Raw genomic sequence first — 12117 nt, forward strand, 5'->3', positions numbered from 1 at the left:
GTTTCCCTCTCTAGAGAGTACCGTTTTGGAGGGACCCGTCTATTGGCTCTAGGAGGGAGAGAGTATCTTTCGGTTGTCTCTGCTGCAACTGGTTCAACATTTTCAATGACTGGTTCAACCTCTTTCACATCTGGTTCAACCTGTTCATCTAGAGAGTACCGTTTTGAATTTCTGGTTTCCCTCTCCGGAGAGTACCGTTTTGGAGGGACCCCTCTATTGACTCTAGGAGGGAGAGAGTATCTTCCGGTTGTATCTACTGCAACTGGTTCAACATGTTCAACGACTGGTTCAACCTCTTCCACATCTGGTTCAACCTGTTCATCTGGTTCCACCTGTTCCACATTTGGTTCTGTTGTTGTCGATTCTATGTGTTCCCGTACTGTCTCATAGTTATAAAACGTAGAACATTCAGGGTTCACAGTATTTCTTACCTCTGGTATCACGTTGGATGGACTTACTTCAGTGGTACTGTGCTCCGCAGATTGTGTGGCTGTGTTTGAAGGGCTCGAAGTACTGTGATGGTTTCTGTTGTTACTTCTTCAGATGATGGAAGTTGAGTTAGCCAACTTAGAGTGTCTATACTTTCATTCTCCCCCTGACTACTGAGTTGGGTGTTATTAAAGTATTTTGTTTCAAAAAGTCAACATTCATTGTGGTGAACATTTGATGAGTTTTTGGATTGTAACACCGGTAACCTATTTGATCGATCCCATAGCCGACAAATACACATTTCTCAGCACATGGGCCAAGCTTGTTTCTGTTGGTTTTTGGTATGTGGACAAATGTTGTACACCTGAATATTCGAGGTTCAAGTGTAAGAGGATGGGGAATACTGGCAGACTTATATAGACAATCTAAGGGAGTTTTAAACTTAAAAGCTTTGGTGGGAAGCCGATTTAGGAGATACACGGAGGTTGCAACTGCTTCCGGCCAGAAAGATTTAGGTACATGAGATTCAATTAAAAGAGCTCAAGTCATTTCAAGAATAATACGGGTTTTCCGTTTGGAAACACCGTTTTGTTCGAGGGTATGAGAACAAGAGGTTTGGTGAACCAATCCTTTGGTTTTAAAGAATTGTTTCATGGATGTATTTACAAATTCCCCTCAATGTCGGATCGAAGAATCTGGATTTCCCTTTTGAACTAGGTGTGAATCATAGTACAGAACGTGGTAAATTTCTCATAAACTTCGGCTTTGTTTTTTAAAAAATATACCCATGTCATGCGAGTGCAATCATCCACGAATAGTAGAAAGTATCGAAAACCCTGCCCCCTCCCCACAACAGGAGCAGGACCCCACACATCCGAATGGATTAGTGAAAAAGGTAAATCAACTTTGGTATTACTAGGTTTAAATGGTTGTCAATGGCTTTTGGCACGAAAACAGGTTTCACACTCTATTTTACCATTTGAAGGAAAGAGTTTTGGAAACAGAAGATTCGAATAACCAGTGGATGGGTGTCCCAAACGTCGATGCCATAGCCAGGCTTCCCGGTTTTCAGTTCCATGTGCCAACATCATAGTACCCTGTTGAGCCACTTCATCCACGTAGTACAATCCTTGACGCTCAGTACCACGTCTAATAATCACACCCGTCCTGATATCCTGTAAGAGGCAGAAGGTAGGGTGCATTAGTACCGTGCAATTTAATTCTTTGGTAATATGACTAATTGAGAGAAATTTGTGTGATAATGATGGAACATAAAGGCAGTTTGATAATTTCATAGTTGGTGAAATTTCAATGGTTCCTCCTCCTTTCACTTGCATTGTTCCGTTGTTCGCGGTATGAATTTGGGTTTTTTGAGGTTTGGTCATTGAACGCATGTCCAACAGTTCGAACGTCATGGTGTGAGTGGCACTAGAGTCAAATATCCATGATCCATTTTTTTCATGATTGATTGTCATTTTCCTTTTCTTTTTTTGGAACTCTGTTTACAATACTGATACCAGACGATTAACAAACGGAGTGTATCTGATAAACAATCAAATACGCCGAAAGCAAGTAAATACGTTGTCTAGGTACCGCTACGGAGTAAACAACTGACCCAGCGTATTTATCAATTACGTTGGACACTTGAACTCACGTTCAAGATTTACGTTCGGAGATATATCAAATACGCCGGTGACCCAAACCAAAGAAATTTGGAATAACGACGCTTGGTAGCGAAGTTGTCTTACCGGTGTATTTATCAAATACACCGGCAACTTGAACTCGCGTTCAAGATTTGAGTATGCAGTGGATTTAAGACAAAAGTCTGTAACAGGTGCAACGGATTTAGGCGTGAATCAAGTGAGGGGCGTATTTATCAAGGAAAAAGAGTATTTATCAAAATTATGGAAAGGATTGGCTAGGGTTTTAGCGTATTTATCAAAGAACAAGCGGCGGTGATGAGAACCAAATTAAAAAATCTTTGAAACCCTAAAACTTATCACCGTACAGAGCTGCTGGCCACATCACATGATCGAAACAGAGTAGAGGTTTGAAGAGCGATTGAAACAGATTTGAAGAGCGATTGAAATGAACGTATTTATCAAGAAACAGAGTCGAGATTGCGGCTAACAATGGATTTCTAAACGATTACGGCTAACAATGGATTTCTGAACGATTGCGGTCTGATTACCAGTTATGGATTTTGAAATCAGATTGTGGCTAACAATGGGAATCCGTCTGATTACCAGTTCAACAATGGTGCAACAATGGTTCCGTCTGATTACCAGTTATGGATTTGGAAATCAGACTGGTGCAAGTAATTCATTGAGATTCGGTTGTGCAGAAGGTTTTAGGGTTGGATTTCCAACAATGGTGCAACAATGGTTCCGTCTGATTACCAGTTATGGATTTGGAAATCAGACTGGTGCAAGTAATTCATTGAGATTGCGGTTATGCAGAAGGTTTTAGGGTTGGATTTCTGGTTTGTTTAATTTCTGATTTTCTGGTTTTTCAGTCTGAGTTTGATTGTTGATGATGAGCAATGTGGTTTCAAAAATCATGACACTGCTCTGATACCATGTTGTCTGGTATAGAGAATAAACACTGTGATTGGGGTTTGAATTGTATTGAGAAAATGTATTGAACCAAATTAGAGTTACACAAAGATGGTGTTTATATTGGACACCATATTACACACTAGCCTCTATATTATATCTATTTTCTTCTTTCCCACACAACATGCATGGGCAAATTATTGGAACTAGGAACTTGGGCAAAATGATGATGTTTTGAGACATTTCTTTCTTTTGCAAAATCTTACTAAAGACCATACATTGCTTAAATTGAAAGATAAGTAATTGAGTAAACTGCAATTTTACACCCTGTGGTTAGGGGTGATTGGCACCCTTACCCCCCTAAGGAAATAATTGCAATTTTACCCCCCCCCCCACTGTTTGCTGTTATGTTGCAACCTTACCCCTCCGGCCTCAAATTTGTTGACTAATCTGTTGACTATAACTTGAAATGACTATAATGCCCTTTCATATTACCCCCTGTGTTTTGTGCACTCTGTGATATTAACCCCTGCCACCACTGCCACCGCCATTCACCACCACAACCACCATTGCCACCTCCAGCCACCACCACAACTTAATATCCCTTTCATGTATAACACCACCACTATTTCCGTCACCGGAAACTTGCAACTCCGGTCATCTTCTCCAACCCATAAAGATCTTGAAATTTCACAGTGATATTTGCCCTTCTGGCATGAATACTTGGTCTCAAGATGGGTATTTGGGATTGAATTTCAAGAGATAGATCCTTCTTGCTTTGAGTTCCAAACATTTCTTATGGATGTATAAATTATAATCAATCAAGAAACATAAAGATTCAATCTTTATACAATAAAACGATCAAGAAAGCTCACATGGGCTTACTGGGTACAAGATTGGATTCATAGATCAAATCTTTACAATATATCTCCAAATGGATGCCTGAAAAATCTCATCAGAAGTTACATTTGAATCACTAAAGCTGTTATTTAAGAGTAAAAAAATGAAGGTGACAAGAAAGACACCTGTGAATATTTGAATCACTGCTTCATATCACTTTTCTTTTATCATTCGTTCATTCATTCTCTTCCAATTCCACGGCTGCCATAAAAAATAACAAATAGTAATAATAATCGTATTATTAATACCTGACGACATTCTCGAAGACGCAACCTGTGATAACAGAAATTGCGGCAATAGGTCAATCTCATCAGAAGAACAGAGTGCATTATCCAGAATATGGCTATCCAGTGGTGAAATTAGAAATCAGAACAAGCTGAAGATGAAATCGGAAATTTAGAATACTGTTATTCAGAGATTAGAAATTAGAGCAAAGTGAATCAGAAATCAACAACACCCGTCTGCAGGTTTCCGATTTGGTTAAAAGAAATTAGAGCAAATTGCTTTTGTCCTGTTATTTTATTAAAAGAAAAGTGATATGAAGCAGCTTCGGTTTGGCTGGAGGTGGCAGTGGTGGTTGTGGTGGTGGCTGGAGGTGGCAGAGGTGGCAGTGGTGGCAGTCGTTGGAGAAGATGACCGGAGTTGTAGGTTTCCGGTGACGGAAGTAGTGGTGGTGTTATATATGAAAGGTATATTAAGTTGTGGTGGTGGCTAGAGGTGGCAGTGGTGGTTGTGGTGGTGAATGGCGGTGGCAGTGGTGGCAGGGGGTAATATCACAGAGTGCACAAAAACACAGGGGGTAATATGAAAGGGCATTATAGTCATTTCAAGTTATAGTCAACAGATTAGTCAACAAATTTGAGGCCGAGGGATAAGGTTGCAACATAACAGCAAACAGTAGGGGGTAAAATTGCAATTATTTCCTTAGGGGGGGTAAGGATGCTAATCACCCCTAACGACAGGATGTAAAATTACAGTTTACTCAAAGTAATTTTATGTCATGACACAAGAGTGAGGTTTTAGTTGTAGTCTCTATTTAGGAAAAAAAAAGTTATGTACTGATTTATTGTTAGTATACTCAGCTACCAATCATAAAGAGAATGTGGGTAACCTTGACATAAATAATACCCAAGGTGAGAAACCTAAAGCATACCATAATCCTCCACCCACGTATAACCCACGTATAAAGAAAGAAAGAAATTGGAAAAAAGACAAGTTTATATTATTATAATAATGGTCCAACTAACTCATAATACCTGTCGTTGTCACGTTCTACCTCCTCCTCCACATGATAATAATAATAATGTATGGTGTTTGACAGACAGAAAGAAAGAAAGAAAGAAGAGGTTAGAGATCAGTGATGGCTTCTTCTGCGTTTGAGCCTTTGCTGGGGGGAGAAAGTAGTAGAGCAGGCCGGAAACCTTTTAATCGCCGCTCCGATGCCATCGCTTACGGATCGCCTTATCAGAAGGCTGCCGCTCTCGTTGATCTGGTCAGTTTATTTGTTTGTTTTTATCCAATCCAATTTCACTAATCCTATCTGTATGTATGTATGTATTAATTACTTACTGCCGATCAACTGAATTTTGCTCGCTTTTCTAGGCATATGGATTCTCAATTTGAATCACCTTTTTCTTCAAAGTGAAACAGAGAATATATTATATATAACCTTTTGTTTCTGAGATTCCATCCAGTTACTACTTTGTGATAGTGATAGATTCCTTCCTTCAACCTCAGCAGCACTACTAATACAAAATACCCTGCCTGCCTGGCCACCAATTTTTGACTAGTTCATTCCTTCATTCAAAAGATTTTAATCTACAATTTTCCATTTCCAGGCTGAAGATGGAAGCGGTCTACCTGAGCAAATCCTTGAGTTACCAAACATTGAAACCGCTGCAAAGTTTTACTTCATATTCATTCGTTTTGACATAATATGGACCCTTAATTATTTTGCACTCATAGCTTTGAATTTCTTTGAGGTTAGCCAGCCCAGCCCCTCTTTCATTTTCAGTTTCTCTTATCATTCTACTTCCTAATTCCTTCCTTCCTTCATTCATTTTCCTGCTGCAACAGCAACCGCTATGGTGTAGCTCTGTTTCTCAGGTTTCTTGCAGTAACAGGGACTACTATTATCTTGGGGAGCTTCCATACTTGACTAATGCAGAATCTCTTGCTTTTGAGGTTTCTATCCTTCATTTATTTCATCACCTATGTATGTATGTATGTATGTATGACGTTGAAAAACCATGTTACTTTACTTTGTTATGCAGGGTGTAACCCTCATCATTCTTGTGGTGCATACTTTATTTCCTATTTTGTATGAAGGGGGATATCTCTACTGGAAAAACCATGTTAATAAGCTAAAGGTACACAAAATAAAGAAAAAGAATTGCTATATATAATTTGTTACCTAACCATTACAAGTTGAATATATTCAGGTGATAGCACTCTTAATTCTTACTGCTGATTTAGTAGTAGATATTCTCTATCTGTCTCCAGTGGCCATCTATTCTCTTCCACTGAGGATTGCACCTTATATCAGGGTAGTTTTCTTTATCTTGAATATCAGGTATGACATGATCTCCTCTACCATACATACATACAGTTAGTTAATTGGTAAATATAACTTGATATTTTGTTTTGTTGACTTAGGGACTTACGAGACAGCCTTGTTGTATTGGGTGGAATGGTTGGCACATATCTGAACGTGTTGGTATGTGAATATCATTACACCTTTACATGCCTTGAGATGCTTGCTGCTGACAATTGGTGTTTTGTGGTGTTCACTTCAGGCTTTGTGGCTTCTGTTTCTCCTGTTCTCCAGTTGGTTAGCCTATGTCATCTTTGAAGATACCCAACAGGGAACTACACTCTTTCTTTCTTACCCTGCTACCTTGTACCAGATGTTTGTTCTTTTTACCACATCCAACAATCCAGACGTTTGGATTCCTGCCTACAAGTGAGCCACTCACAATATTCAACTTTAAGCTTACATATTTATTTACATTTTAACAGCTAGGCTTGTTTGTAATCTTTGGGGGGGGGGGGGGGGGGGGGATAGTGCACGGTCCTCCCAACCGCCGGAGTGATCTCACTCCGGGAGCCGCTACCCGACCAAGCTAGCTCCGCGGTGACTTCCCCATGCCAAGTTCTTACCCTGGGCGACATATGCCACTCCCAAGACTCGAACCCGGTACCTCTGGGAAGAGGTGGGTGTCGGTGGCCAACTGGGCTACCCCAGTTGGTTACTTGTTTGTAATCTTGCAATATACTACCTACCATTTATATTTATCATAGTCTAGAGGGTACTCATGTGTAATATCCTGGTTGATAATTGTAAGCTACACAAAACCTTTGTGGTTTAACTCAATATGTGTTTAGCAATTGGTATTTCTCCTGTTTCTAGATCATCAAGATGGTCTTCGCTTTTTTTCGTCCTATATGTGCTTCTGGGTGTTTACTTTGTCACAAACCTGGTTCTTGCTGTCGTATATGATAGCTTTAAAGCCGAGGTATGCGCTGCTTGATCCCTCTAACTGAAAGTCTGAAATTCAATCTATTTGTTAAGACTCTCTTAAACGCAGCTCGTTAAACAAGTTTGTTCAAAGGATGAAATGAGGACAAGAATATTGAGGAGAGCCTTTGATCTCATTGTTAAAAAGGTGAGTATGAGTCATCAATGTTTCCAACTGAATTTTACCCTTATGGGATTTCTTTCAAATTCAACAGGGTACTGACTATCTTGATAAGGAGCAATGTATCGAATTGTTTGAAGAATTAAATAACTACAGGTAATGGCCTTTGTATTTCACTTGTCGAAATGATACGAATATTAGCTCTTTCCTTATGGATTTATTAGAATGAAGGTGTAGAAACGTTGTTTGCAATATCTTTATAGATTTGCTTACGGGTTTCAATTTCTTGAATACGAAGTTTGAAGCACCTTTATAAGTACTAAAAAGCACCTTCTATCAGGACACTACCAAAAATATCAAAAGAGGATTTTGAGTTGATATTTAGCGCATTGGATGACAGTGGTGATTTTAAGGTATAGTTTAATAAATTTACTCTTGTTGGATTTCCAATAGAGTTGCTAGGACTTGCAACTTTTATTATATTTTTCTAATTTGTTAACTGGTATGGTAATCGATGGTCGGTGTCTCAGTCTATTATGATCTTTTACATGTAGATTAATGCAGAAGAATTTAATGATCTTTGCAATGCAATTGCCTTAAAATTTCAAAAGGAGGATACGGTAAGTTGGTGATTATGAGAAGCACTTTTTTTTCAAGCGTAAAACAAAATGTCTCACTCAGTGATCTTTGATGTTGTGCAGGAGCCTTGGCTAAAAAAGTTTGTCTTCTACAATTCTTCAATATCTGAAGCACTGAAAAACTTTGTAAAAAGCACAAAGTTCGGATATGTAGTTGCATTTGTTCTCCTTTTGAATCTGGCTGCTGTTATTACTGAAACAACGGTATGTATGACATGAGAAACAAATGCTTTGGAAAATGAGTCTCCAATGCTAACTCTACCATAGTTAGTGTTTGCCAACATGGCAATATTATTTTATTACTTTAATCTGTCTCATAAATTTCATCTCTTTCTTTGACAGCTTGATATACAAAACAACTCTGGTCAGAAATTCTGGCAGAAGGTGGAGTTTGTCTTCGGTAAGTAAACAATACATTGCTATTATATCTCCTATTCTTGTTACCATGGTTTCATTTTTTTCTTCATATATGATCATTTTTTTTTTTTTTGCGTGAAAGTAATATACTAGTCCATGTAATAGCAACTTGATGATTTCTTTGCATGCAGGGTGGATCTATGTTCTTGAAATGGCTTTGAAAGTTTATACATATGGATTTGAAAACTATTGGGAAGATAGCCAAAACCAATTTGATTTTATCGTCACATGGGTCATAGGTAACTTTCACAATCCACCTATTTCAATGTTTAGACATTGAACTTAAGTGAAATATTATATTTCTAACTAAAATAGGAGACACTCTATTTTTATTTGTATGGAAGTGTGTGTGTTATAAACACAAAACCAACTTTAATAGAAAACTGCGAGAATAGTATGTTGTTATAAGTGTGAAACATTAAGCGGTCACCTCTCTTTCTCTTTCCCGCTATATCACAACGCACAAGTACTTATGCAGTTCTATACTTAAAACTGGTTCCGTATTGAGCGTGCCCCTATATATATCATGAGAAAACTCCTCCTTGTGAGAAAACTCTAAAAATTAAAACCCTAAACGGTGCTTTGAAAAGAGTCTATTATTGATAGGGTGTTTACTTATATTCGTGGATGTTGTCAGTTATTGGAGAAACAGCAACATTCGTATCTCCAACGGGGCTAACATTTATTTCGAATGGGGAGTGGTAAGGATGTAACAAATTTTCAGTTTATGAGATGTGTATGTCTTGAAGATGGTGGTACTGATAAACAATATTGTTTCCAGGATTCGTTATCTTCTTATTGCAAGGATGTTAAGATTGATCAGGCTGTTGATGCATGTTCAAAGGTATCGAGCCTTTGTTGCAACATTTTTGACTCTAATACCAAGTTTGATGCCATACCTGGGTACCGTCTTTTGTGTCATGTGCATTTACTGTACATTGGGCATACAGGTAGGTATTTTATCTTTCGTTTTATTAATATATCATCATGTATCATTCATCTGTACCAACTTTATTCTTTTGGGTGCTAGATCTTTGGTGGGATAGTCAATGCTGGAAATCCAGATTTACCAGCTACAGATCTTGCTGATAGCGAGTATCCTACAATCTACATTAGTTTTTACTAACTCCTTTCGCCTAACATCTTAGTTTAGCTCGAAGATCATTTGTAAATTTCCCTTGACTTAGTAATAATCAGTTACTTGTTATTTAATTTCAATGACTTCCCCAATGGTATGGTGACACTTTTCAATTTGCTTGTGATGGGAAACTGGCAAATCTGGATGCAGGTATGACCCTTTCATTTGCACACTAGTCGTCGGTTCATCGGTTCAAATTTTTAGTGGACTGTTTCAGGATTATGTAGCATTGACAGGAACGTCTTGGACTTATGCCTACTTTGTCAGCTTCTATCTAATAACAGTTTTGTTCCTCCTCAACTTGGTGAGTAAGATTTCGATAGCTGCAGATTTTTGTTACTTGTTACTTGGTATTGTGATTAAAAATGTTGTATTTTTTTTGCAGATTGTAGCATTTGTATTGGAGGCATTCTTTGCTGAGTTAGAACTTGAATGCCCTGAGGAAGAAGAAGGGAAGGTTAGTAACCTTCAATCAAATACTATCTATGCTAACTTTTATATGATAATCATTCATTGTCAGTTAAAAGTCCAAATTTAGTGTTTTGAAGCTCATACTCAACACGGGTTGGCTGAATCTTATGCAAACAAAAAAAAAAAAAAAAAACTCAACAATAAAATTGATGTGATTTTCATTATTTGGGGTTAAGCAAACGAGTGAAGAATATTTTTTGGATTGATGCTCAACACGGGTCAGCTGAATCACTGCCTATGTGGATTTTAATGTAGATTTATTTTTTAAGAATATGGTAGTTGATAGCATTGTGCATATACAGTTTACACTACATGCTCATGTCTATGTACTCTAATTGCACATGTGCACATTATTATACCTTTTGAAATATAATAAATCCAGGACAGAGGAGATAAAATCAAAGAAAGATAGAAGAAGAGAGAAATAAACCATTTTTTTTCTTCGGTTTCATTATTTTCATTGAAGCGTCATCATTTTCATTGAAGCACTATAGCCTTGTCCAGTTCGTGAGGTTCTCAACTTGCCCCAACACACACACACACACACACATGTATATATTTGAAATGATGACATTTCATATTCACTAAAGATGACCACAGCCATGTTAATTGTTAAGAAGCCTCGATAATTTGAGATTTTCATATCCTCGAGCAATTAAATCCGATTTTGTCATATGTGTTTAACATTTCCTTTGTACATGAAAATCCAGAAAATTGGAGTAAGGGGACGGCGTAACATGGGGTAAGTATTACATTACATGGTCACTTCCGATTACATGTTAATTATTTATTTCTAACATGCTGTAAATTTTTCTTTTGACGTGTCAGCACAAAGACGCGCAGTCAGAGAGTTGATATGCTACTTCACCACATGCTGAGCTCAGAGCTGCATCATTCCCCACCTTCCTCTCCATGAAGATATAAATCTCCCAGGTAATTAATTACTAGTTTAAATCATTTACTTATTAAATGGGTTGAATTGGGTTATGCATTATGTCAAACGAATCCGATGCAATAAGTGAGACAAAGCCCATATATGTAGAGCGATTTTATTTGTAATAATCGAGTTATCTAATAATAATCATAAAAATGTAGTTACATGTCAATAAACCCAACCCGTTTTGACCCACACCAAAAGTGCTACAATCTAACCCATGAAGAAAAACACAAGTTTGTTTATTGCATTTGGCAGTGATGATAATATATGCCAATTTTCTTTCTAACAGGTGGAGATCACAAACAGGTGTAAATCAAAACAATGCAGTTATGATTCCCTTTTTTCTGTACCTAGACAGATTTGATGTTTATATAAACATTCAGTTAGTGATGCTGTGAATAGCAGAAGCAGAAGACTCATTCTGCTGAAAATATGTGTGTTTAAATTCTAGTAAATTTGTTGAGCAGAACTTAGCAACTTTGCAAACATTTGCCGATATTCTACCTAATATATTTTGTCCTTTTGCTAAGTTGAACTTGATTTTGTGCTATTAGCATCAAGGTTTAAAATAAAAGAATAGAGCCTCATGATCTTTACCCTTCACCTCACTAGGCAAACCAAAACGCAAGCCCGAGGAGAATTAAAAAATAGATATAAAAATTATATATATTATAAAAAATAAAATACTAAACATCAAACCAAGAACTTTAATAACTAATTTCTTTGTCAGATTCAATTTTAGGTTGTTTTATGTACTAGTTCAAGTTTTAATATTTACAAAAACCCGATATAATACGATCACACTAAACTCAAGTTGGGCAAGTGTACCCATCGTCGTCAACGTAATATAGTGATGGTAAGATACCGATGTCGTCCAAGGATACACGAGTTTTCAAGTCCAAAAGTTGAGTTTTAAAAAGAATAAATAAAAAGAAAAAGAAAAAAAATAAATGGCTCAAGAGGAAAATAAAAAGGGTAGTAATCAAAATAGGAT

General features: G+C 37.4%; 1 protein-coding gene across 1 annotated transcript; it reads left to right on the forward strand.

Moving 5' to 3' along the window:
* The first annotated feature begins 5007 nt into the window (after nt 1–5007).
* LOC110885292 (two pore calcium channel protein 1A) lies at nt 5008–11652 on the forward strand. The gene is made up of 24 exons (XM_022132971.2): nt 5008–5376; nt 5723–5866; nt 5961–6068; nt 6158–6253; nt 6326–6456; nt 6540–6600; nt 6680–6846; nt 7294–7399; nt 7472–7549; nt 7617–7678; nt 7863–7935; nt 8077–8142; nt 8224–8364; nt 8503–8560; nt 8709–8816; nt 9215–9278; nt 9359–9527; nt 9608–9672; nt 9775–9865; nt 9933–10019; nt 10101–10172; nt 10897–10928; nt 11015–11119; nt 11413–11652. Exons 1-23 carry the CDS (start codon nt 5245–5247, stop codon nt 11100–11102), a joined length of 2199 nt encoding a protein of 732 aa, XP_021988663.1. The 5' UTR covers nt 5008–5244; the 3' UTR covers nt 11103–11119; nt 11413–11652.
* Nucleotides 11653–12117: the final 465 nt, after the last annotated feature.

The sequence above is a fragment of the Helianthus annuus genome, chromosome 10 (assembly GCF_002127325.2).
Source record: "Helianthus annuus cultivar XRQ/B chromosome 10, HanXRQr2.0-SUNRISE, whole genome shotgun sequence".
NCBI classification, from domain to species: domain Eukaryota; kingdom Viridiplantae; phylum Streptophyta; class Magnoliopsida; order Asterales; family Asteraceae; genus Helianthus; species Helianthus annuus.